General features: G+C 47.0%; 1 protein-coding gene across 6 annotated transcripts in view; it reads left to right on the forward strand.

The window, feature by feature from the left end:
• LOC123366451 (maestro heat-like repeat-containing protein family member 2B) overlaps positions 1 to 21,863 on the forward strand; it is a 63,941-nt gene that overhangs the window by 24,865 nt on the left and 17,213 nt on the right. For 5 of the 6 annotated variants that reach the window (XM_045009955.1, XM_045009956.1, XM_045009957.1 and 2 more), the window contains exons 22-34: positions 409 to 435; positions 761 to 883; positions 1,299 to 1,378; positions 2,124 to 2,259; positions 2,428 to 2,523; positions 3,406 to 3,510; positions 9,217 to 9,409; positions 10,867 to 10,995; positions 12,198 to 12,303; positions 14,376 to 14,507; positions 16,019 to 16,142; positions 19,716 to 19,839; positions 21,623 to 21,735. In XM_045009955.1, coding sequence (XP_044865890.1) covers positions 409 to 435; positions 761 to 883; positions 1,299 to 1,378; positions 2,124 to 2,259; positions 2,428 to 2,523; positions 3,406 to 3,510; positions 9,217 to 9,409; positions 10,867 to 10,995; positions 12,198 to 12,303; positions 14,376 to 14,507; positions 16,019 to 16,142; positions 19,716 to 19,839; positions 21,623 to 21,735 — 1,488 coding nt within the window. The remainder of the gene's footprint in view (positions 1 to 408; positions 436 to 760; positions 884 to 1,298; positions 1,379 to 2,123; positions 2,260 to 2,427; positions 2,524 to 3,405; positions 3,511 to 9,216; positions 9,410 to 10,866; positions 10,996 to 12,197; positions 12,304 to 14,375; positions 14,508 to 16,018; positions 16,143 to 19,715; positions 19,840 to 21,622; positions 21,736 to 21,863) is intronic. The other variant, XM_045009958.1, reaches the window with a different exon arrangement.

Below are 21,863 nucleotides of genomic sequence, written 5' to 3' on the forward strand. Positions count from 1 at the left end.
ATTTAGTTGATTTGCTCACTACTTCCCTTACCTCTTATCTGTCGTCTTGTTTGTCTGTGTCCTTTATTTCTGTTCCCCAGGTGCCTGACTGCTGGTCCTGACTCTCATCTCAATGCAACCTCTCCACGTCACTTTGCCTTGTCTAACTGAGACTCTCACTTAGGCATTGCCAAAAACAGTTGAACCAAACTGAGATCTTCCAGTAGTTCACAAATGCAAATACTACAGAGGATGGCCCCTGATATTGACCTCTGCAAAACACCCTCTTGGATACCTTTCCTGCCTTTTGGAAGATTTAACAATAGTGATTTCTCTCTGCTCCATGTTCACCAGCCACGACATTTTGAGGATGTGTGTTATGTGGGACTATCTACATTGCTAATAGCTGTTTTGCATTTCGTTTTTCAGGTGCTGGGCATCACTGTTGCGAACAAGGTACATTCTAAATAATCTGCCCTCAGCTCTTGCATTTTCTGTACACAAGTTGCTTGTTTAAATTGCACAGAGCTTGGTTTCCTTGCTACATCAAGCAGGAGTCCTGGCTGCTCTGGTGTAAGTAGGCCTGGATTTATTTGATGAACCTGGGTTTTCTCTTCTTCTGAGGTGGGTGCAGAGCCAGAGTCCACTACCTTCTGGGGTCTGGGGACACCTCTCTCCTCTCCCGAGGCTAGATTTAATTCCTGATCTTTATCTTCTGGACTCTGGTTCTTCTCTCAATTTCTCATCCACATCCTCTTGTTTCTCCTTCTGGATTATGTAGGACATGAACCTAAAATTAACCCTCATCCAGAATGTCATGGAGATTAGCTGTGCCATCTTGGAGACCAGAGACTCCCAAGAGTTCGAATTCTCATACAAACTGGAGCTCCTTGGCTACATGCTGGTGAGTGATTAGGAGCTTTGAGGACTGAAGTACAAGGGAGTTTGTTGTAATGTAATGAGACTGGTTTTCTGGGGAGATGATATTTTATCCATTGGCTGTGACTGTACTACTGCAGTCTCATGAGCTACCTGCATGGCACCCAGAATGCTGGGTCCACTCTGAGCTTGGCAGGGATGCTGACATATATTGTGGGCTGTAACTGGAAGGAATGGCTTGTGTCTTGTGAGTTCTCTTTCTGTCCTCTGTATAGCCTGCAGATGGCCCTACGGCCCATTTCTGAGGCAGAGAGCCTGCTGGGCACGGTGTCTGTTTATTCCAGGTCTGGCATATGGCCCTGTTTCAGGGTGTGAGAGGAAGGCCTCTCTGCCTTTCAAATCCATTTCCCATTTTTGATGTCCCCATTCATGCATTTCAGGACTTCATTAAAACGGAACCACTGGATTCCCTGACATCTCCAGTTCGCTACAAGGCAGTTCTTGCCATTGGACATCTGAGGTAGGCTATTTTCTGCCATATTTCCTGGCACTGTGATGCCTTCTTATTTGTTAATTCATTAAAGTCAGGTTGGGAGCAGTCTAATGCCTGCAGGGTTTGGCTCACCAGGGCTGCCCGGGGGGAGCAAATGGGGCAATTTGCCCCAGGTCCCGGGCCCTGCAGGGGCCCCCAAGAGAGTTTTTTCAGGGCCCCTGGAGTGGGGTCCTTCACTCCGGGGGCCCTGGAAAACTCTCACGGGGGCCCAGTCTTCGGCAGCAATTCGGCGGCGGGGGGAACTTCCGCCCCGGGACCCACCGCCGAAGTGCTGGGCCTTCGGCGGCAATTCCCCGTCGCCGAAGACCCCAGGCCCCCTGAATCCTCTGGGTGGCCCTGTGGCTCACATGCTGCTCACCAGCAGGACTTCAGTTCTTAAGGATTTGAATGTGTCCATTTGGGGGTTTGTGCTCGAAAGACACAAGATTGGAGGTTGTGGGGCATGCAGTACAATGGAGCAGAGTTCAGATGGGGAGGGAGGTGTCTGGCTAGCTGGCAGGGGGGAGGAAGCTTGTGGGTTTCTCTAAAAGGAGATTTGAAGTTTTAGCTTTACTTCTAGAGGAGCCAATACTTAATAGAGGTGCAAAGTGAAGGGTTGTTTGCACTTGGGGTTCTAGATTGGGACAATCTCTAGTCATTGGACCCATTTCTTTTACTTGGAGGTGGTACTGAGTCTAATACATGACTTTTCTCTCTATCTTTCTTCTGCCAGCAAGCTCAAACCATCTCTGACCATGGAGGAAAACCGTGAGCTCCTTGGTCAGTGCTTCAAAAGTTTATTTCCCCTTCCTCCCTTGGAGAAGTTGAAAGAGGAATGCGAGACAGCAAAGGATGCTCTGCATATACAAGTACGTGACAACAATTCTCCTCCGGCACCATCCACTGTATTTCTGCCCAGCAGGCACTGGGTGATGGCAGTCACACATGGCCTCCCTGGCAAGGTTATGGTTAGCTTTCCCCAGCCCACACACACAAATGATCTGTGCTGAGCCTCACTCCTTCTTTTCTGGTTTCAGTCACTCTACGTGAGATCCTTGGAAGCCCTTGGCAAGCTAGTGGAGACTTTGCTGGAGGAAGAACCAACCGCAGACTGGTTCCAGGAAATGTTTGATGTGAGTAGACCATTGAACCGTGGTGGAGATTGTTTCTTGTGTTACAGCAGGGAAGAGTCAGAGATTTAGGGGGTCAAGCTTCAGTTGTGGAGGAATTTTCCACAACGGAGTGAATTTTAGGGAGAAAGCACCCAATTCTTCCTGGGATAAGCGGGCATGTGCCCCATTGAAATCCACGGAAGTGATGCCATTTTATGCCAGGGCTGGATTGGGACCAAGTTCTTACAATGTCGTTGACACTACTTGGAGCGGCAAGAAAATCACCACTGCAGTAGCCAAATCGAAGAGAACCAGTTGAAACTGATCACTTCTTCTAAGAGGAATTCATGAATATTGAGTTAAGCCCTGTGTATGGAAACTCATTCAGAGGAAACTTCCTGTTCCTCAGACATGAACAGAATATTGTGAAGGGCTGAGGGGTGGGGAGTTTGATGCACGTTCAGTATAAAAATGAAGTTATAAAAGGAGCTGGGCTGGGGGGACTTCTCTGCTCTTATTCAAATTAATAAAAAGAAATACTCCTCTCTGTCATTTTGCCACTCAATGTGGGAGAAGTTGCCCAGGAAACAGACCACAGCAGCAGACATCAAACAGCATGCAATGTGCTAGACAGCTCCCATCAGACAGTCTACAGCAGACATCAAATACACGGGCCCAGATTCATCTCTCATGTAACTCCTTTGGCTTCAATCACCAGAGGTGAATCTGGCCCCTGGGACTTGTATATCTAAGGGGCTCTTCCATTAGACATGTGATTCCTTTGCTACATGGAGGTCAGATGCTTTGGAGAGGGATTTTAGTGACAATTAAACCTGTTTAAGAGGAACTTTTGGGAGGGATTTTCTGGTACTAACTCTGTCCATTCCCCTGCTCTACCAACAGCTCCTCAGGACATGGTTCAGTTCGGGGAAGGAGTGGGAGAGAGAACGGGCCTTGCAGGCCAGCACCCAGCTGCTGACTGCCTATCTAGGGACAGTTCATAGCACAGTGAGTATAGCCGTACTCTTCCTTGAGCTGACTTCCCTGCTTACGTCAGATCTGACACTCAACGCAAATGCATGAAAAACTCTTCCAGGACAGTAGCTGGGATCTCAAGGTGACTAACATCCCTCTGCTTCCGTGAGTGAGAGGTTGTCCTGGGTCTACCCTCACTTGAAACTGGGGGGTTTCAAGGTGAGGACCCGCATGCCACCATGTCAAAGGTCTCACCCCCACTTGGAACTGTTGGGCTCCAATGTGGGGACCTGACTTGGTTTCCCTCTAAACTAAAATTCTAGTTTAGATCTAGTAAGCTGCCACCACTCAATCAGGAAATGTGGATTGAGACACAGTCCTTCCCCAAAATCCTAGGGGATTCCAAGAACCCCAAATCCATGGAGTTCTTACACCCAGGAGAAACAAACCATTCCCCCTGCTTCCTCCCCACTCCCTTTTCCTAGGAGAGAGATACCTGATTCAAACTGCTTGAATCAAACCCAGGAGAAACTGTCTCTTCCCCCCTCACCTTCCCCTGAATTTCCACAGAAGAAGGAATTAACCAAGTCCAAAGAAAAGAAAAGAATTTATTAAGAGAACAAAAAGAAAATACAGAATCTCTATGAGCCCAAGCTGGACACTCATAGGGTATAACCTTATCAATCTCTGGAGAGAATCCCCTCTCCCCCTTTCTTTCTCAGTGAAAGCAAAGTAACAGCAAACAGGAATAAAGAATTTCCTTTAGCAAACACACAATTGCAAATATAGAAATCAAATCATAAGACTAATTCGCCTTTCTAATTAATACTCACTATTAATTAGTAGAAACTACTCCAGGAGAACTTGGAGACATGACTGGTCTCTTTTAGATTCAAAAGAGTTCTCGAGACAAACAAAGAAAAAAACAGACAAAAGCTTCCCTCCACAGAGATTTGAAATTATCTCGTCTCTGATTGGTCCTCTGGTCAGGTGGTCACCAGGTACTACATGTTAACCCTTTACAGGTAAAAAGGGACCTTAACCCTGATCTGTTTATTTATGACAGAGGTTTACACAACAATGCTGTGAGCACACTGCGGGCAGACTGCAAGAAGTAGAGGGAGACAACCGCCAAACTGATGGCTTATTCTATCATTAGATTCACCAAGTCAACAACAAAAGAGCTTCCACCCTAGTTAACAAGATGCCAAACACGGTCCCCTTTTGGCATTTCAGACCTTGGCTCCCATCTAAACATCCCTGTCTTGGAAGAGGGGGGAGGGATAGCTCAGTGGTTTGAGCAGTGGCCTGCTAAACCCCAGGTTGTGAGTTCAATACTTGAGGGGGCCATTTAGGGAACTGGGGTAAAAATCTGTCTGGGGATTGGTCCTGCTTTGAGCCAGGGGTTGGACTAGATGACCTCCTGAGGTCCTTTCCAACCCTGATATTCTATGTCTAATATAGTGAGGGGTTACTGGAAACCTGATTTACCATATGTGGGGTTCACTGATCATAAAGGCCCAGATGCTTATCCCCAGGTCAATGTGAATCTCAGGTCTTCCCCAAATATCACGCTGTCAGCCAATCCTTAACTAAATCTAAGATTTATTGTTAAAAGAAAGAAGAGTTACAAATGGTTAAAAGATCAATATCCAGACAAGTGACTTTCCATGTTCATAGTTCAGGATCACAACAGTGATGGAATAAACTGCTGGTTTGTAAAAGTCTCTCTGGAATCATCCCAACAGATCAGAATCCAAAGGCAGCTTAGATATAAAGTCTGTTAGTTTTTCCAGGCATTTTCCAGGTTCTTCCAAATGATTATTTGGAAGATCTCTGTCCTATGGCTTACACTGTCCCTGTTCAACATTTAAGCAGTCTAGAGATGATAGGATCAGGCCCGAGCCTTCTCTTTTATAGCTATTCTACCAGGCTGACAAGCCTACCTCACAGAAATTATCACAGAAGGCCCTTCCCCCAATGCGGATGGCCTGTTGTACTTTGCTTTGAAGATAATCTTCTATTTCCTGTGCATACCCAGTAAACTAGTTACATTCATTCACATAAGGTAATTAGCCATTCTTCCATTATAACACAGATAGTTAAGCTGAAGATAATGTAGAAATGATTGGTTTCCTGAAGTGTCTTACATCTTTGATTTTAAGGCTAACTGAACACCTTGCACACATAATTAAGGCAATTAAGCCATGAAAGGGAATTAGCATCTACAAGCTAATTTAGTTACATTGTGAAACTTCTAACCGGGTATAGATAACCACAGACAAATACACTTAGCATCTATTGTTCATTTTTGAATGAGTTGATGATTGCTAGTCTAATACATCTCTTTGAAATTCACATGCACGTGAACTGTCTTGACACAGTAGAAGTGCCTCTTGTTAAGTTATTATGGGTCATACACAGGTTGACTGGTCTGCCAGTGTCACAAATGCATTCTTGGTTCTTATGCTCCCAGGATGCTAAAGCTGAATTTCTATGTAATCAGCTAAGAACATAAACCATAAGAGTGGCTATCCTGGATCCCCCAGAAGAATGGTTCATCTACCCAGTATCCTGTCTTCTGACAGTGGTGGGTGCCAGATGCATCAGAGGGAATGAACAGAACAAGGCAATTGTCAAGTGAACCATCCCCTGTTGGACAGTCCCAGCCCCGGCATCTGGCAGTCAGAGGTTTAGAGACATCCAGATCATAGGGTTGCATCCCTGACCATATTAGCTAGTAGCCAGAGATGGACCTATCCTCCATGAACTCATCTCATTCTTTTTTGAACCCAGTTATACTTTTGGCCTTCACAACCTCTCCCTGGCAATGAGTTCCACAGGTTGACTGCATTGTGTGAAGAAATGCTTCCTTTTTTTTGTTTTAAACCTGCTGCCTATTAATTTCATTGGGTGACCCCTTGTTCCTGTGATATGTGAAGGACTAAATAACACTTCCTTATTGACTTTCTCTACACCAATCATGATTTGATAGATCTCTATCATAGTCCCTCTTAGTCGTCTCTTTTCCTAGCTGAAAAGTCCCTGTCTTTTTAATCTCTCCTTATATGAGAAGTTGTCCCATATGCCTAATAATTTTTGTTACTTTTCTCTGTATTTCTTCCAGTTCTAACATATCTTTTTTGAGGTGAGATGAGCAAAACTGCATGCAGTATTCAAGGTGTGGGGGTACTGTAGATTTCTATAGCGGCATAATGATATTTACTGCCCAGGGCCGGCTCTACAGTTTTTGCCGCCCCAAGCAGCCGGCTGAATTGCTGCCCTGGGGGGGGGGGGCAATTCAGCCGGCTGCTTTAGCCGCGGCTGGGATTTAAAAGGCTCTGGGCTCCCCGCCGTGGAGGGCAGCCCAGAGCCTTTTAAATCCCCACCGCCAGCGGGGAGCCCAGAGCCCTCTGACTCTCCACCGCGACTGGGATTTAAAAGGCTCTGGGCTCCCCGCCGCGGAGGGCAGCCCAGAGCCTTTTAAATCCCCGCTGCGGCGGGCAGCCCAGAGCCCTCTGACTCCCGGCCGCGGCTGGGATTTAAAAGGCTCTGGGCTCCCCACCGCGGAGGGGAGCCCAGAGCCTTTTAAATCCCCGCCGTGGCTGGGATTTAAAAGGTTCTGGGCTCCCCGCCGCTGAGGGCAGCCCAGAGCCCTCTGATTCCCCACCGCGGCTGGGATTTAAAGGGCTCTTGGTTCCCCACGGCTGCAGGCAGGGGCGGCTCTAGGATTTGCGCCCCTGCGGGGGGCGCTTTGGCGGTTGCCGGTTGGCGGCTCCGGTGGACCTCCCGCAGGCATGCCTGCAGGAGGTCCACCGGGGCTGACTGCCGCCCCCTGGGGGATGCCGCCCCAAGCGTGCGCATGGCCCGCTGGTGCCTGGAGCCGGCCCTGGCTACATGCCACCTCCCTCCCCTTCTGCTCAGGAAAACAAAAAGTTTATCCTAATGCTGTTGGTTCACCAAACCAGGCCTACTGCTTTGGCCACAATTCAGTGGCACACAGCCAGAAATGTAGCAAACAGGAAATGAAAGAATTCAGTCCAAGAAAACTCTGCTAAAATAAAATAACTACTTGGTGTGAATTCGTTTCCTGAGCTCTAGTGAAGTGACATTAATGTATTCTCCAAGTTCATCTTTAAAAATCTTGCTTGCTAATGCTCAGGAAAATTTGGAGTCTGAAAAATAAATACTAGTCCAAGGTACTGATCAGAAATGGTTAGATCATTTGCATTTATTAATTTGTTGCTGCTGGATGGATTCAGGCTGCTAAGGGTTACATTTTCACAGTGCATCAGCTGAGAGAGTTGGTGCCATTTGGTATATTTTGAGAAGGTGCCCTTTATCCAAAAGGTAACAGCAGATTTCCTAGTTGTTTTTTAACTTTATGCAGAACCTGGTGACTTTTCATTTAAGCTTATGATGGAACTAATAGAGCATCAAGCTTATCTTAGCAGTGTATTTGCTTTGATGGACCTTGTAGTTTGCACTAATGCATTTTATGCCAATGTTGGCAGTTGAACACAGTGACAGCAAAAGTTAGAGTTTTTGTTATAGCACTTGATGTTAGCTATAGGAACAGCCCAATCCTGGCACTAAAAGATTAAGAGATGATAGTACAATAACTTGTGAATTTTAAATGAGATCAAAACCAGTTGCTGTCACCATTTCTTCCTGGTGTGTTCTTGCACAGAGGTCTATCCAGTGTGGAAACCTCCCCTGGACATTCCCTTCATGTTGTTTTCATTTGTGCTGTGGTAACAGTGAATGAGAAGAAGCAGACATGGAAGAGTGGCACTGGTCAGAGGTCTAACCAAGCCGCACACCTACTTTCTCATTTATTGTTCTGGTTGGATCACTACCCATGCTGGGTTTGAACATACAGTCCATATGTTCAAAGCCTCCTACGTGGATCTGTGCATTATTGTGTGAAAAGTTTTTCTCAGTCTTTTGACTTTATCCAACCAGAATCTCATATTCAGCTCGAATTGTTTGCTGAATGTTGAGTCTCTAAAGTGCAGTTCCAGTCAGGAAAGTGACTCTGTAAAAATAGAGAATGTCAGCGTCTTTTACTGATTCTATTTCTCTTTCAGTGGCTTCTATGTCACACTTGCTCAAAACCATTTTTTTAACTTTCAGCACTGTAAGTTCATCTAGGGATCTCAGAATGAAGCCCAAGTGTGTTCTCCTTCATGTATCCTCACCAGGCAATTTTGTCAGTGAGGCATGAAGCAGACTAGAATATAGCTCACTGTCGCACAGCTGTGTTGGTTCTACAGTAAAAATGTCAGTACATGAAGCAAATGATGACTCTGAAGACCCAAGGAGAGTACCGGTGGGCCATTTTACAGAGCCGTTTTTCTGAGCACAGTCCTGTTGCAAGCCTTAACTATGAACATTTGTTAGTCTTTGTAGCAATGTGCAGTGCTGCAGACATAGCAGAGTGAACACAGGGATAGCTACAATGGCCAAGAAAGCTCTTAGGAAAGATTGGATTTGCAGGGCAGTGTACAGACCTTTCCTCTCTTCCCTTGTGCTCAGTTAGATTTACTAGATTAATTTGCAAATAATCCAGTTAACTTTGTTTAAAAATGTGAACTGCATCTTGAACGACAGTCAAATTACATTGCATACATTGAGAGATTCAGTCTCAAGACATCCCTAGGTTTACCACGCTGTGAGCAGCATTGCATTGAGACCTTTGAAAAGGAATTAAGAAATCAATCTCTTTCTCCACATCAGTATGATCCCGAGCTTTCGTCACGGCAGTTTGGGGTTGAGCTCTCCCGACTGACCAATGAGGAGCAAGCGGTGCCACTGGTGGTGGAGAAGCTCATAAACTACATTGAAATGCATGGATTGTACACCGAGGGCATTTACAGGAAGTCAGGCTCAACCAGTAAGATAAAGGAGCTCCGACAGGGTCTTGATACAGGTAAGATGAAAAAGAGAGAGTCTCAGAGGGGGAGCAAAAGGGACAGCCGAGAATCTCTGTGAACAGGGAATTCATGTCATCTAAAGGGGGCCAGAGCAAAGGAACCGTTTTCCCTTCCCCCACCGTAGACTCTGGCTTTTGGTACCATGAAACTACAGACATTTCTCTAATACCAGCCTTCACCAAAAGTCTGCACTGTGTTAGAGCCCTCCTGTCTTGTGGAACTGTTTAATTCTTCCTTGTTTTATTCCTCCTCTTGTGCACAAGTGTGCAAAAAAGAAATTGGGAGAAAAAGCTACATTAGCCAGGCTTCATATTTATCAACATCACCTAGACTTCCAAAGTGCTTTACAAACTCTCTCTAAAGACTTTCACCCTTGGAAAACTGGCTCCTTTCACTACAAGAATTTTAACATGGTCATATTAAAAAAGCAGGTGCCAAGGTTGTGCACTGTGTGATCTGAGGTTGCTAAAGTATTGATACCTGTTTTTCTATGCAGTGTTGTTGTAGCTCTGCTCACTGTAGAAGAGCCTGAGACATAAGCCCTTGTATCAGAGGCCTGAGGGCTGGGCTAAAGTAGCGGTCAAAACTTTGCTGATATAAAACAAAATCAGGCTGTGAGCTAGAGGCAGGCCCTTCTCACAGAATCTGGCAAGAACAGGGCTGATATTGCAGAAACACACGTTGCTGAGTGCTAAGCACAAAACACACACACACAGACACATTCCAGAAGGGTGGTACCAGAACACCCCATACCAAGAATGGTACAAACACATTCCCCAAAGATAACAGGAACACACTGACCCTGCCTAAAGATATGGTCAGGATGACAATATGATGGATAGAAATGTACAAGGTGGTGGGTTGTGATATCAGAGGATGTCAACTATCAGAGGAGCAATATGTAACTTGTTTGTATCTGTGTATAAAAATGTATCTTGGGGGCAGTGTCTTTATCTAGCCTAGGGAGGAACCCCGCTGTTTGCTGAGCTGGTCCATTGTTATGGGTATACATGTATTAGTGCAGGATACTAGTACTGTGCTTCATCAAAATAAGCCTGGCTGGGTGCCTTCATGCCTTAATGGATCTTGTGGTCATTGGGCGGTTCGCTCGAGGTCTGCCATGTCAGTTGTCTGTGCCAGGCTGGGGTGGCACACAGAGGGAACACACACAGGCAGCCGAACATCTGACCACACCCATGATAGTAGAGAGACGGTGAGTGAGGTAATAGCTTCTGTTGGACTGACGTCTGTTGGCAAGAGACAAGCTTTCGAGCTACACAGAGCTCTTCCTCAGGACCTCTCTCACCCACAGAAGTTGGTCCAACAGCAGTGGTTAGGTAATAGCCAGTGCTAGTACTGACATGAAAACACTGGCTTGTTTACTGGATCAAAACTGATCATTTGCTTTTTCTTTGGTTTCTTTTCCACTCCCTCCACTCGCCTCGGTGAACAGATATTGACAATGTGAATCTAGATGACTACAATATTCATGTCATTGCCAGTGTGTTCAAACAGTGGCTGAGAGATTTGCCCAATCCCCTCATGACCTTCGAACTCTACGAGGAATTTCTGCGAGCTATGGGTAAGGAAGGTCCATACAAATCCTATACAATCACACACAAAACCCAAGACAGGGATGGTACAATTAGCTGCAGGTACCAAACCCAGTTTCTGCTTGCCCAGAACAAGCAGTCTTTTTTTACTTTAGTTTTATCATCACCATTGTCATGACAAGCAGCAAGCAAGTAGATTGTGTGCTTGTACGATTGTACAAGCGCCAATTGTATGGAGTGTTTGAATCCAAAAAGTCATTTTGGTGATCTGTCATCTTTTATGACGTAACTGGCAAGACAGTGCTGGAGCCTCTCCCATCTGCCTCCCTCTTAGAGCCTTTTTCCACTGCCGGGGTCTTTCCTGCAACAGGGAAAGACTCCATCGGGGGTGATGACACTGCTAAAAATAGGCAGTGTAGGTGGGAGGAATGACTTTGGCATTTAGAAAGCCACGTAGGTGATGCTTAATTTGTGCCAAGGCTTGCCAGGGCTGAGCTCCGGCACATCTGCTCCAGCAACTCTCTGCTGTTGAAGTCTTTCCTTGCAGCCTCCTTCTGCCAGAGCCTTTCACTGACGTGTAGGTAGGCACTGCAATGTGGACACAGCCTGCTTTTCACTGTGCCATGTAGCCACAGACAGCACTGTGACACAAACTAATCCCTTACACTGTTATAGTAGTCAAAGCCTTTGCCGTTCAGAGCCCTGGTACCACTGGGCTTGCTGTGTGAAAGTTTAAAAAAAAAAAAGCTTGAGCCCCGGCACCTCTTTCGTTACAAATTAAGCAGTGTGTGTAGGGTATATCCCCACAGCCTTCATGCATGTCTTTACTCACCTAAGCAGTGCCTCGCCATCTACATTGCTATTTCTGCCCGTGCTAGAGTGGTATGTAGCATATGATTTTGATGGTGAGCAGAGCAGAGTGTGCAGCATAGACGTGCCCCAGGAGACATAGTTATTATTCAGCTCTCAACTCTTTTGGAATCTGTTTAAAAGAAATCAGTGTCTTATGCTCATGTTTTTTGCATAGGATACTGCTACCCGAGGGACCTGCAAAGGGGGCCTGCTTGTATAGGCAGGGAGAGGAGGGAGTTGTCATCCCTGTCTCTGTGCACTAGCCTCCTGCACAGCTCCCCTGTACTGGGCCATTCACACCACCTTCACAAGGAAAGATGGCAGAAGACACCATGGGGAAGTTGCCTGTAATATGTGTAACTGTGTGTGCTCTCTCCAGGCCTGCAGGAGAGGAAGGAGACCATCCGAGGCGTGTACTCTGTCATTGATCAGCTCTCTCGCACCCACCTCAGTACCCTGGAACGCCTCATCTTTCACCTTGTGAGGTAATGGCAGACCACAGCGTGGGATCGTCATACTGCAGCCACTCTTTCTCTTCTCCTTCCTCACTAGGGGCCTGATTCTGATACACTTACTCCCCATGAGTACCACTGTACTCCATGAGTAGTTCCACTGGAACAAGGTACTGTTCTCCGTGAGTAAGAGTACCTGAACACGGGCCTATGTGATCCAAGTACTTTTGTCGGGAAAAAGGGGAGTGAAACTTCGCAAGGGAGTGCTTTAAATTCTGAAATGGCTTTAACGCTCTGGACCCAAGGGCTCTTTTTCCAGACAATGCTCTCATTGACAGCTAATGCCAATAATGTTCTTCTTTTTATATATAAGTTCCCTTTCGTAATAGCAACAAATGTTTCAGACTTGCTGAGAAGACAACCACTGTAGGTCTCAGCTGGTTACAAACACATGGTTCCATGCCATAGACAGGGGTGAGCTGCAGCCGGTTCGCACCGGATCGCGCGAACCCGGTTGTTAAATTTAGAAGCCCTTTTAGAACCGGTTGTTCCCAGTGGGACAAACTGGTTCTAAAAGGGCATTTAAATTTAACAAGCGCTCCCTGCTGCCCGGCCCCAGCTCACCTCAGCTCTGCCTCCACCTCCTGCCATGAATGCTCCTTCTTGCTTCTCCTCCCACCCTGCTTCCCGCGAATCAGGAAAGGCTGGAAGCCTGGGAAGGCTGAGAAGCAAGCAGGCTTCCCCGGTCCAGGAAGACGACGCTGAGGTAGGAAACCAGGAGGGGTCGTGTGCCCCCGCCGGTCTCCAGCCCCGTCCCCGACCACGGCCCCCCCTGTCCCCGGGTCCCCGCCCGGCCCCGACCCTCCCCGGCCACCCGGTCCCGGCCGCGGCACCCCCCCCCCTCCGGCCCCGCGTTCCCCCCCCGGCCCCGCGTTCCCAGCAGCAACCCTCCCCGGCCACCCGGTCCCGGCCGCGGCACCCTCCCTCCCCCCCCAAGCCCCGCGTTCCTCCCCGGCCGCCCGGCTCGGGCTCGGGCTCCGGCGCCCTGCCCGGCCCCGCGTTCCTCCCCGGCCGCCCGGCTCGGGCTCGGGCTCCAGCCGCGGTGCCCTGCCCGGCCCCGCGGCCCTCCCCGACCGCCGCAGCCCAGCTCCGGGCACGGGGGCAGGAATCGCGACCGATACTTACCCAGATGCTGGGATCCGGGCACAGTGGCGGCCTTGGCTGCCCGGCTCCGGGAGCACGGTAAGGGGGCCGGGAGGGGGTGTTGGAGAGAGGGCTGGGGAGTTCAGGGGTGGGGGGGGAGTGGATAGGGGTTGGGAGGTGTTAGAGGGTAGGGAACAGGGAGGGGGGGTGGACGGGGCAGGGGTCCCTGGGTGGGGGAGGCATGATTCCTCCTGGGGTGAGGAGGGAACCGGTTGTTATGATTTTGGCAGCTCATCACTAGCCATAGACCTAACCCACTGAGGAGTGCAGTAAGATTGCAGTGGATCACAGTACTGCCATGTGTTGCACCCTTTAGTTTGAACATTGAGGGTCTAGGGATCATGTGTGATGCTTTTGCATGAGCTTAGACAATATCTAGTTCAGGCTATACTCACTGTGTTACAATCTGCGAAGTTTCCTGCCATCTACATGCATTTAGACACATCTGTGCTCTGTTTCTAAGGCATAGCTTAATGATGGCTAAGTGAGTTGGTTGCTACTGTAATAAATATGCACTGTATCTATTCCTTTTTGGAAAATAGGTTAAGTAGGTCAAAACAAAAGATTTCCTAAAGAGTGTCATGGCATGTTGCGTGGTTCACTCAGTATCCATTGTCTTACCTTTTTGTCCTTGTCTGGTATAATATTTACATCCTGTTGGTCTAGTTCTTTACCAGATACAACAAATTGAAGCTCTTCACTTCAAAGCTATATAATATTGTGGAAAATCTTCCCCTGGCAATGACCTCCAGATCTCATGTGCATATACAGCCCTCCTCTCCCTGCCCTGCTCTGAATTTGTATTTTGTCCTCTTTCTGTTTCTCTACAGGGGTATTTCCTGCCAGTGTTATGTGAATTGGAGCTACCTTTAACCCTTGCTGCTTTGTTGTTTATTGTTTAGGATTGCCCTGCAGGAAGAGACCAATCGAATGTCAGCTAATGCCCTGGCCATTGTGTTTGCTCCCTGTATTCTCCGCTGTCCTGACACAACTGACCCACTGCAGAGCGTTCAGGACATCAGTAAAACAATCACGTAAGAATATAGCATTACAACTTCCAGAGTAAATCCTGTAATGAGGTCATGTCAGGACAGTCAAATGATCACTGAGTAATGCACTTTAATGTGCTGTAGAATGACAGCTACAAACGCATCACTGGTTTGCAAATGAATTGCCTTAATGAAATACTGTCTATTCTATCAGTAACTAGCAGCTGCTAAAGTTAAACCTTTTAAAATCTGCAGGATTGGATAACCTGCACCCAGGAGTTTTTAAAGAACGGGACAGTGAGCTCTCTCCGCCATTGATGTTGATATTTAACAAATCCTGGAGTAATGGGGAAGTTCCAGAGGACTGTACAAAAAGCTAATGTGCCAGTATCTAAAAAGGATTATCAGGATGATCTGGGTAACTACAGGCCAGTTAGCTCAATATCAGTCTCAGGCAAAATCATGGGAAAGCTGACGTGGAAGGTAATCAGTAAAGAATTGAAGGATGGCAGTGTAATTAGTGCCAGTCAACACAGTTTTTTATGGAAAATAGGTCTTGTCAAAATTGATTGGATGCCAGGTTTGGTTGGCAGAGGTAACCACGTTGACATCGTTGACTTAGATTCCAGTCGGGTCATCCTGATTAAAAAATTAACACTATACAGATTCAGTGCAGCAAATATTAAATGGATTGAAAATTGGCTAATTGATATCTCCAAAGTAATTGTAAATAGGGAATCATCATCCAGTGGGTGGGAAGGGTTTGTAATGGAGCCCCTCGGGGATGTTTTTGACTTCAACTGGAATTTTAAGAATAAACATGTTAGATTGTGAGAAGCTCAGATAATAGGGCACTGGGGGTTAGATAAGTACCTAGGATGGATAGTGGATGCAGGAATCATTTGATGAAATTCTATTCAGGAGACCAGACTACATGAACCTGCCTGGCCTTCAAATCTCTCCTAGAAGCAATTCTTCTGCCTACAGATGTGAAAATTACTTTGAATCACTCTTCTAAAGGTTCCTTGTAAGAAGAAGTCTCTTTGTAACTTGACTTATATACGCCGCCTTGTATCATTACTGCTCTAAAAAGATTTCTTCCAGAAAACAATACTGATGGTATTAAACAAAATATCTGCCCCAGACACCTAATCACTGTCATTGCCCTGCGACTGCCTGTCCAGCTTGGATGCAAACAAGCACAAGTGTGTGTGTCTACAAATAGATATAGCTAGATAGCGCAGCATATCCGAAATGGCCAGTCTTGTCTTTTCTTTCAGCCTTTCATTTGAACACTCTGTGCTTTCCTAACCTTGGTGGGTATTTGCCTTTCCAGGGGAAGGACCTGTTTCCCTGATGGAGCCCTTGGGGAGCCCTCCCTTTAGTCCTCTAGTTTAGCTCCCCTGCCTACTACCATTTGGGGCATTTCAACCACACTGTTCGTTTCCAGCCCACGAAGCAAGAGAATTGGCGCAGCACTTAGGCGACATGGTCAGCTCAAACACAGCCAGAGTTTTATCCTCCCGTTTTACCACTTTCTTTTTTCCTTTTTGCAGCTGTGTGGAGTTGATTGTCGTAGAGCAGATGAATAAATACAGGGCTCGTCTCAAGGACATCAACAGCCTGGAGTTTGCTGAGAACAAAGCAAAAAGCAGGCCGTCTTTGATCCGCAGATCAATGGTAAGATTCGGGTGGAGGGTGGGAGGGGGTTGAGCTGGTAGTATGTTCTGTTACTGTGTCAGGAAAAAATGGAGCAGACCTTTCCTTTGTTTTAGGAGGACAAGTTTCTCCAGCCATGTCATTGATCGTAACTTCCTTTTATACATAAAATTCAAAGGAGAACCTCGTGTCCATGCAGCTATTGTGTATTTGCATAGTTTATTCAGTGTGTCTGTTGTAACTGAGAAGAATGTGCATGGTACTAAATTGAAAATCAGAGAATAATTTGGTACTGATAAGCCAGCCCCGTCCTTTCCTCTCCTTTTCACTCAGACTAATCTCCCCTAATCTTCTCCTACCTATTACAGTCTCCCTAGCCTCTTACACCTCCCAAAGCATCATATCCAGGGCCAACAGAGAGACTGAACCTCAGCCCTGCACTTGGCTCCTTGCGTTTCCTGAGCCACACATTTATACCAAAAAAAAGCCCAAAGGAGATGGGAATGGTGCCTGTCAAGAGTTCTAAAGGAAAGTGCCACAGAAACGTGGTCTCTGGATTTCACAGGCTCATTTGTACATTTTGGGGATATATTTCGCAAATTTGGACTAATTTATCCTGTGTTAATCAACTCTTTGCTGGCTCTGTTTATGACCTCCTCACTCCTGCACTCAAGTCCCCTAATCCCACAGTGGCCTGCTGTCTGGTACTGCCCACTGTATTAAAACCCTTCACTTGTTTCCCTCCTACATAACTTCAGGGGGAATCTGGGGTGAAGCTGCCCTTAACCAAGCCCTTGCTTTGACTCTCTGTGTGCAAGTCACTTCATTAGTACTGCCTTCAGCAGCGAGGACTGAACTGAGCTGCCTATAAAGGGTCACTTTCTTTTCCTCCACTGCCTTTCTGGGAGTTTAGAATACCAGCTCATTTAGCTTTCACACACCCAACTGGGTAGATGAATGAGAGGCAGAGTCTGGGAATTGAAGCGACCTGTGTCCCCCTTTGCTGTAAGCTGAATAAGCAACAGGCTGTCATCTGCTGTGTTCTGCTCATAGAATGAGAAAGAATGGCTGATTTATCACAGGACAGTCAACCCAGGTCTGTGCTGCTGAAAGGAAGAGCAGGCTCTCCATTTATAAAGACCCAGTATCCTCCTGTGGCATGTCCTATCAGCTCTAGCTTTTTTGCTGCCCCAAGCACAAAAAAAAAAAAAAGGGATGGCTGGACTGCCGAAGCAAAAACAAACAAAAAAACCAAAAAACCAGCAGCCGCAGGGAGCGTGTGGAGGGTGGTCAAGGCGGCTCGCAGGGGGGTGAATGGTGGCGCCCACCCCCTGTAGGCAGCCAGGCGCTGCAGCCCGCTCGCAGCCGGGCGAGACGGGCTCCCTCCTTCGGCCTTGGGATGCCTCTCCTGGGGGCTGCAGGAGGTGCTGGCTCAGCCACTCCTTTAAAGGCGGCTCAGCCGGGCCGGGCTCAGAGCGGCATGGGAGGCGGAGGCCGGTGCAGGCAGCGGGGAGTGGCACGTCCCGGGGAGCCCGGCAGCACGGTGAGCGGCGGGGATCGCTAGTTCCTGCCCCCCACCCCCACCCCCGGGCCGGGGTCCGTGCCCCGGCTGGGCTGGGACTGGCGGAGCGTGGGGAGCCAGCCGGGGGCTCCAGAGCTGCAGACCGGGCTGCCAAAACAAACAAAAAAACCACGGCAAGGTGGCCGGAATGCCCCGCCCCAAGATTAGCCAGAATGCTGCCCCTTACAATGTGCCGCCCCAGGCATGTGCTTTCTCGTCTGGTGCCTGGAGCCGGCCCTGTTACTGCCTTATTATCGATCCGCTTCCTAATGGTTCCTAACATGTTGTTAGCGTTTTTGACGGCATGTGGAGCAGATGCTTTCAGAGAACTGTACACAATGACTCTGAGGTCTCTTCTTTGAGTGATAACAGCTAATTTAGACCCCATCCGTTTGTATGTACAATTGGGATTATATTTTCCAATGTGCGTTACCCAGTTCAGTACAGGAATCAGAGGCACAATGTTACCAGACGTGCCCGTTACTTTGGGGAGGCTCATTAATTAGGGTTACTCTTCTGTGGGGGAAGGGAGGGGTGGGGCGGTTCTGTAATTCTATTAATGTGTTGCTTATGTCACTTGTGTGTTCTACTCCTTCCTTCCACAAGTCCCCTCCCAATGGAGCTCTCCTGCAGGACCTAGGTTCCCCAGGGCTAATAACTAGAACTAGACGAACATGCGCGCACACTAGCAGAGCAAGTCAATCAGCACTCCCCAGCTGATCCCCCTCATATGTCCCTGTGTTCAGTGGGCTGGGTTAAGCAGCACTTTCAAGCTGGTACCCTCATGCGCCCCTGGTCTCAACAGGCTGGGTTCAGCAGCACTTTCCACTGCTCCCCGCACCCACTTATGTGCCCCAAGTTTAACACATTCCTATCACACTTTCACATTACAATTGTACTGGTAGTAACCCATTTGATGAGCAAACCCCACAGTATTTTGGGGCACTACAGGGATCTTTAGCTTAGGTACAAGAAGTGTTGCTGCAGAGTAAATGGGGGAAGCTAAAAACACAAAAATCTCAAATTGATAGAGAGAGAGAGAAGCAACCAGCTGACCCATAACAGTTATTGATTGAATCATAGTGATAACCACACCAGGAGGGCTAAACAAACATAACAGCTACATTTTAAAGGTTAATACCTGAGGTAGGAAAGAAAACAGAGAGAGAGAGATGGATCTCACCCACTCCATGAGGCTTGAACTGGTCGGGGTTCCCAGGTGATGGTGGTAGCTCAGGGTCCTGAGTGCTGGAGACAGGCAGAGCCCCCAGCACGATCAGTCAGGAGGTGGAATCCCAGTGGAACTGATGCAGAGTTTGGGTCTATACATCAGAACCCTTTCTTGGGCATAGGTAGGGGAGTTTGTAGAGAAAATACAGTGGTTGAAGGGAGAACACTAGATTTGTTTATGGGTAAACTGATGGCTCAAGGGTTTTCTTTAGGCTAGACAATAGGAGCTGATCACTCTTGGCTATGGGTGTTGTTTTCTTCCGGGGAGCTCACAAGGCAACTAGGCTGCTTCAGTATTTTGGGATATGAGTCAAAGATTTATTACTAGAATTGGTCTGATAATTGCTGAGCTGAGTGTGTGCAGGCGTAGGTTCATTAGCATCTGGAGCAGGGATTCCCATGATTTAATGCGTCCCTGCTTTCTGGTCCCAGAGTTCAGTGCGGTTCTCTGTTCTTCATTCTTTATGCTAATCCCTATTCCATCTTTCATGCAGTTGAGGCATGCGGAGTTGTCTCTGTTCTTCATTCTGTATGCAAATGGAGATGTCTTAATCTTGTCACCCTTGTCAGGAGGCGTCTAGGTATGTCTCCCCAAACCCTTCATTGTTCTCTGCAAGCCTTTTCTCTGATCGGTTTTGGTTCAAACAGAGATGGGAATTGGGGGTGTCCTTCATGAGTCACACAAGCTAGATACTGTGCCCTGGTTCCCCAAAAACACAGAGCTGACTGGTATCAACAATAAAGATGGCAAGTGAAGTCTAGTACAGCTGGAGAAGGTTCATTCTTCATTCTTTTTTAATTAGACTCAGGAAACTTTTCATCAGTTTGGATCTCTGATTGGAGCAATAGCACCATACAGCTGTGATTCACTGGCCACGTCTCGTCAGTGGGTGTTTGACTGTATCAGCTGCCTTCTCTGTATACAAGGTGAGGAGACTATTAGCAGGTATAAGTAATTCTTCCCCATTAGCAGGTATAAGTAATTCTTCACCTTCTTTCACTGTTGTAATGTCCATTTTTTTGCCTCTCTAGTTCTTTCTGTCCTGTCTGTTGGCACTTAGATAACAGAGTGGTGGGCATCTTGTAAATAGCTCATTAGAAGAGACGATTATGATGTGTAAAGAGTGTGGCACACTTCTGGGAACTGTACAAATAATAAATGGTCTGCACCAGGTAGATAACTGCTCAGTTCCTTAGGGCTTCTCTACACAGGGACACTAAGGAGAGTTAATCCAAATGAACTAAAGGTGTAAATTTTAAAGTGTCATTAAACACGTGTGGATGCTCTGATTCTGAATGAAAATGGCCCTTCTTAATTTTAGTGAATTACATGAATTAAACTAACCTGAAAAAGGCCCCTTTAATTCTAAATAAGTGTGTCCCCAGAGGTGTTTAATGAAGTTTAACTAATGCAGTTTGAAAATGAATTTGGATTAGCTTTCTTGACTATCTCCATGTAGACAAGCCCTTGGTACTAAACATTTTCATTCTCTTTACCCTGCCACTGGCTGTATTGGAGGGGTTTCCTGGACTAATTCTTTAAACAAAAAGTTCTTGCAGCAGCCCTCTGTCATGAGCATTCAAAGCTATTGGAGTAAGTGTAGGCCATTTTCCCATTTGTGAAAGAGTGGGACAGGGGTAGGCAATCTATGGCACGGGTACCGAAGGCGGCACGTGAGCTGATTTTCAGTGGCACTCACACTGCCCAGGTTCTGGCCACCAGTCCGGGGGGCTCCGCATTTTAATTTAATTTTAAATGAAGCTTCTGAAACATTTTAAAAGCCTTATTTACTTTACATATAACAATAGTTTAGTTATATATTATAGACTTATAGAAAGAGACCTTCTCAAAACATTAAATTATCTTACTGGCACGCGAAACCTTAAATTCGAGTGAATAAATGAAGACTCGGCACAGCACTTCTGAAAGGTTGCCGACCCCTGGCGTAGGATATTCTTTTCACCTAATGGTTAGATGTAAAGGGATAGATCTTGGTTATTATTTAAGGCCATTTCCAATTAGGGTGACCAGACAGCCAATGTGAAACTCATGCAGGACTGGGGTGGGGGATAATATGAGCCTATATAAGAGAGAGACCCCAAAATCGGGACTGTCCCTATAAAATTGGGACATCTGGTCACCCTATTTCTAATTATTATTAATCAGTCCTAAAAAACAGTGTTGGTGATTCAGAAACAGAACAAGGGACTCCAGTCTTTGAGTGTACAACATAGAAATCCCAGCATTGTTTAGAAGTGACGGATGAGCCTGGGTTTCCTGCCGAAGGTTTTGTCCAGCCCCATCTCTTTTACAACGAGAGTTTGGTGGAGGGATTCGCTTCTACATTGGAACCCCTCACATCTACCTCCATGAGTTGTACTTGAATGTGAGATTAGATGTAAATAGTGAGAGCAGAGAGGCTACTGAAACCAGACACCCCCAGAAAGCTGCTCCAAGCTGAATACGGTGCTTGTTCAATCCTGTATCAGTCACAATAACATACCACTACTGTTAACTTTCAGACATTTAGGGTGTAATCCCGACTCCATTATAGTCAACAGGAGTTTTGCCATTGACTTTGATGGGGCCAAGATTTTACACTATGCTGATAACAGCCTAGCACATGGATCCTCCTGTATGAATATCCATGCAGTAGAGGTTCAGTTTCATTAGTCGTTACAGTACTTTTTTTCCTTTTCTCCACTCCAGGCCAGCCCATGAACCTGGGGTCAGCGGAAGAGGAGCTGAGATGTCTCCGTGAAGAACTAACAGCAGCTCCGGACCCCGAGGCTCTGTTTCAGGCATCTTCCAAAATGGCCAGGGTAACTGACTCAAAAAACTTGTGCGGATGTTCTAGTGACCAGACACCCTTCATTTTACATTTACGCTTTCATGATGCCTTTCCGTACTTGGAGCGAGCTGTGGGCGAGGGGCATTCGTTGCTAGTAAC

This window comes from Mauremys mutica, chromosome 3, assembly GCF_020497125.1.
Source record: "Mauremys mutica isolate MM-2020 ecotype Southern chromosome 3, ASM2049712v1, whole genome shotgun sequence".
Taxonomy (NCBI): domain Eukaryota; kingdom Metazoa; phylum Chordata; order Testudines; family Geoemydidae; genus Mauremys; species Mauremys mutica.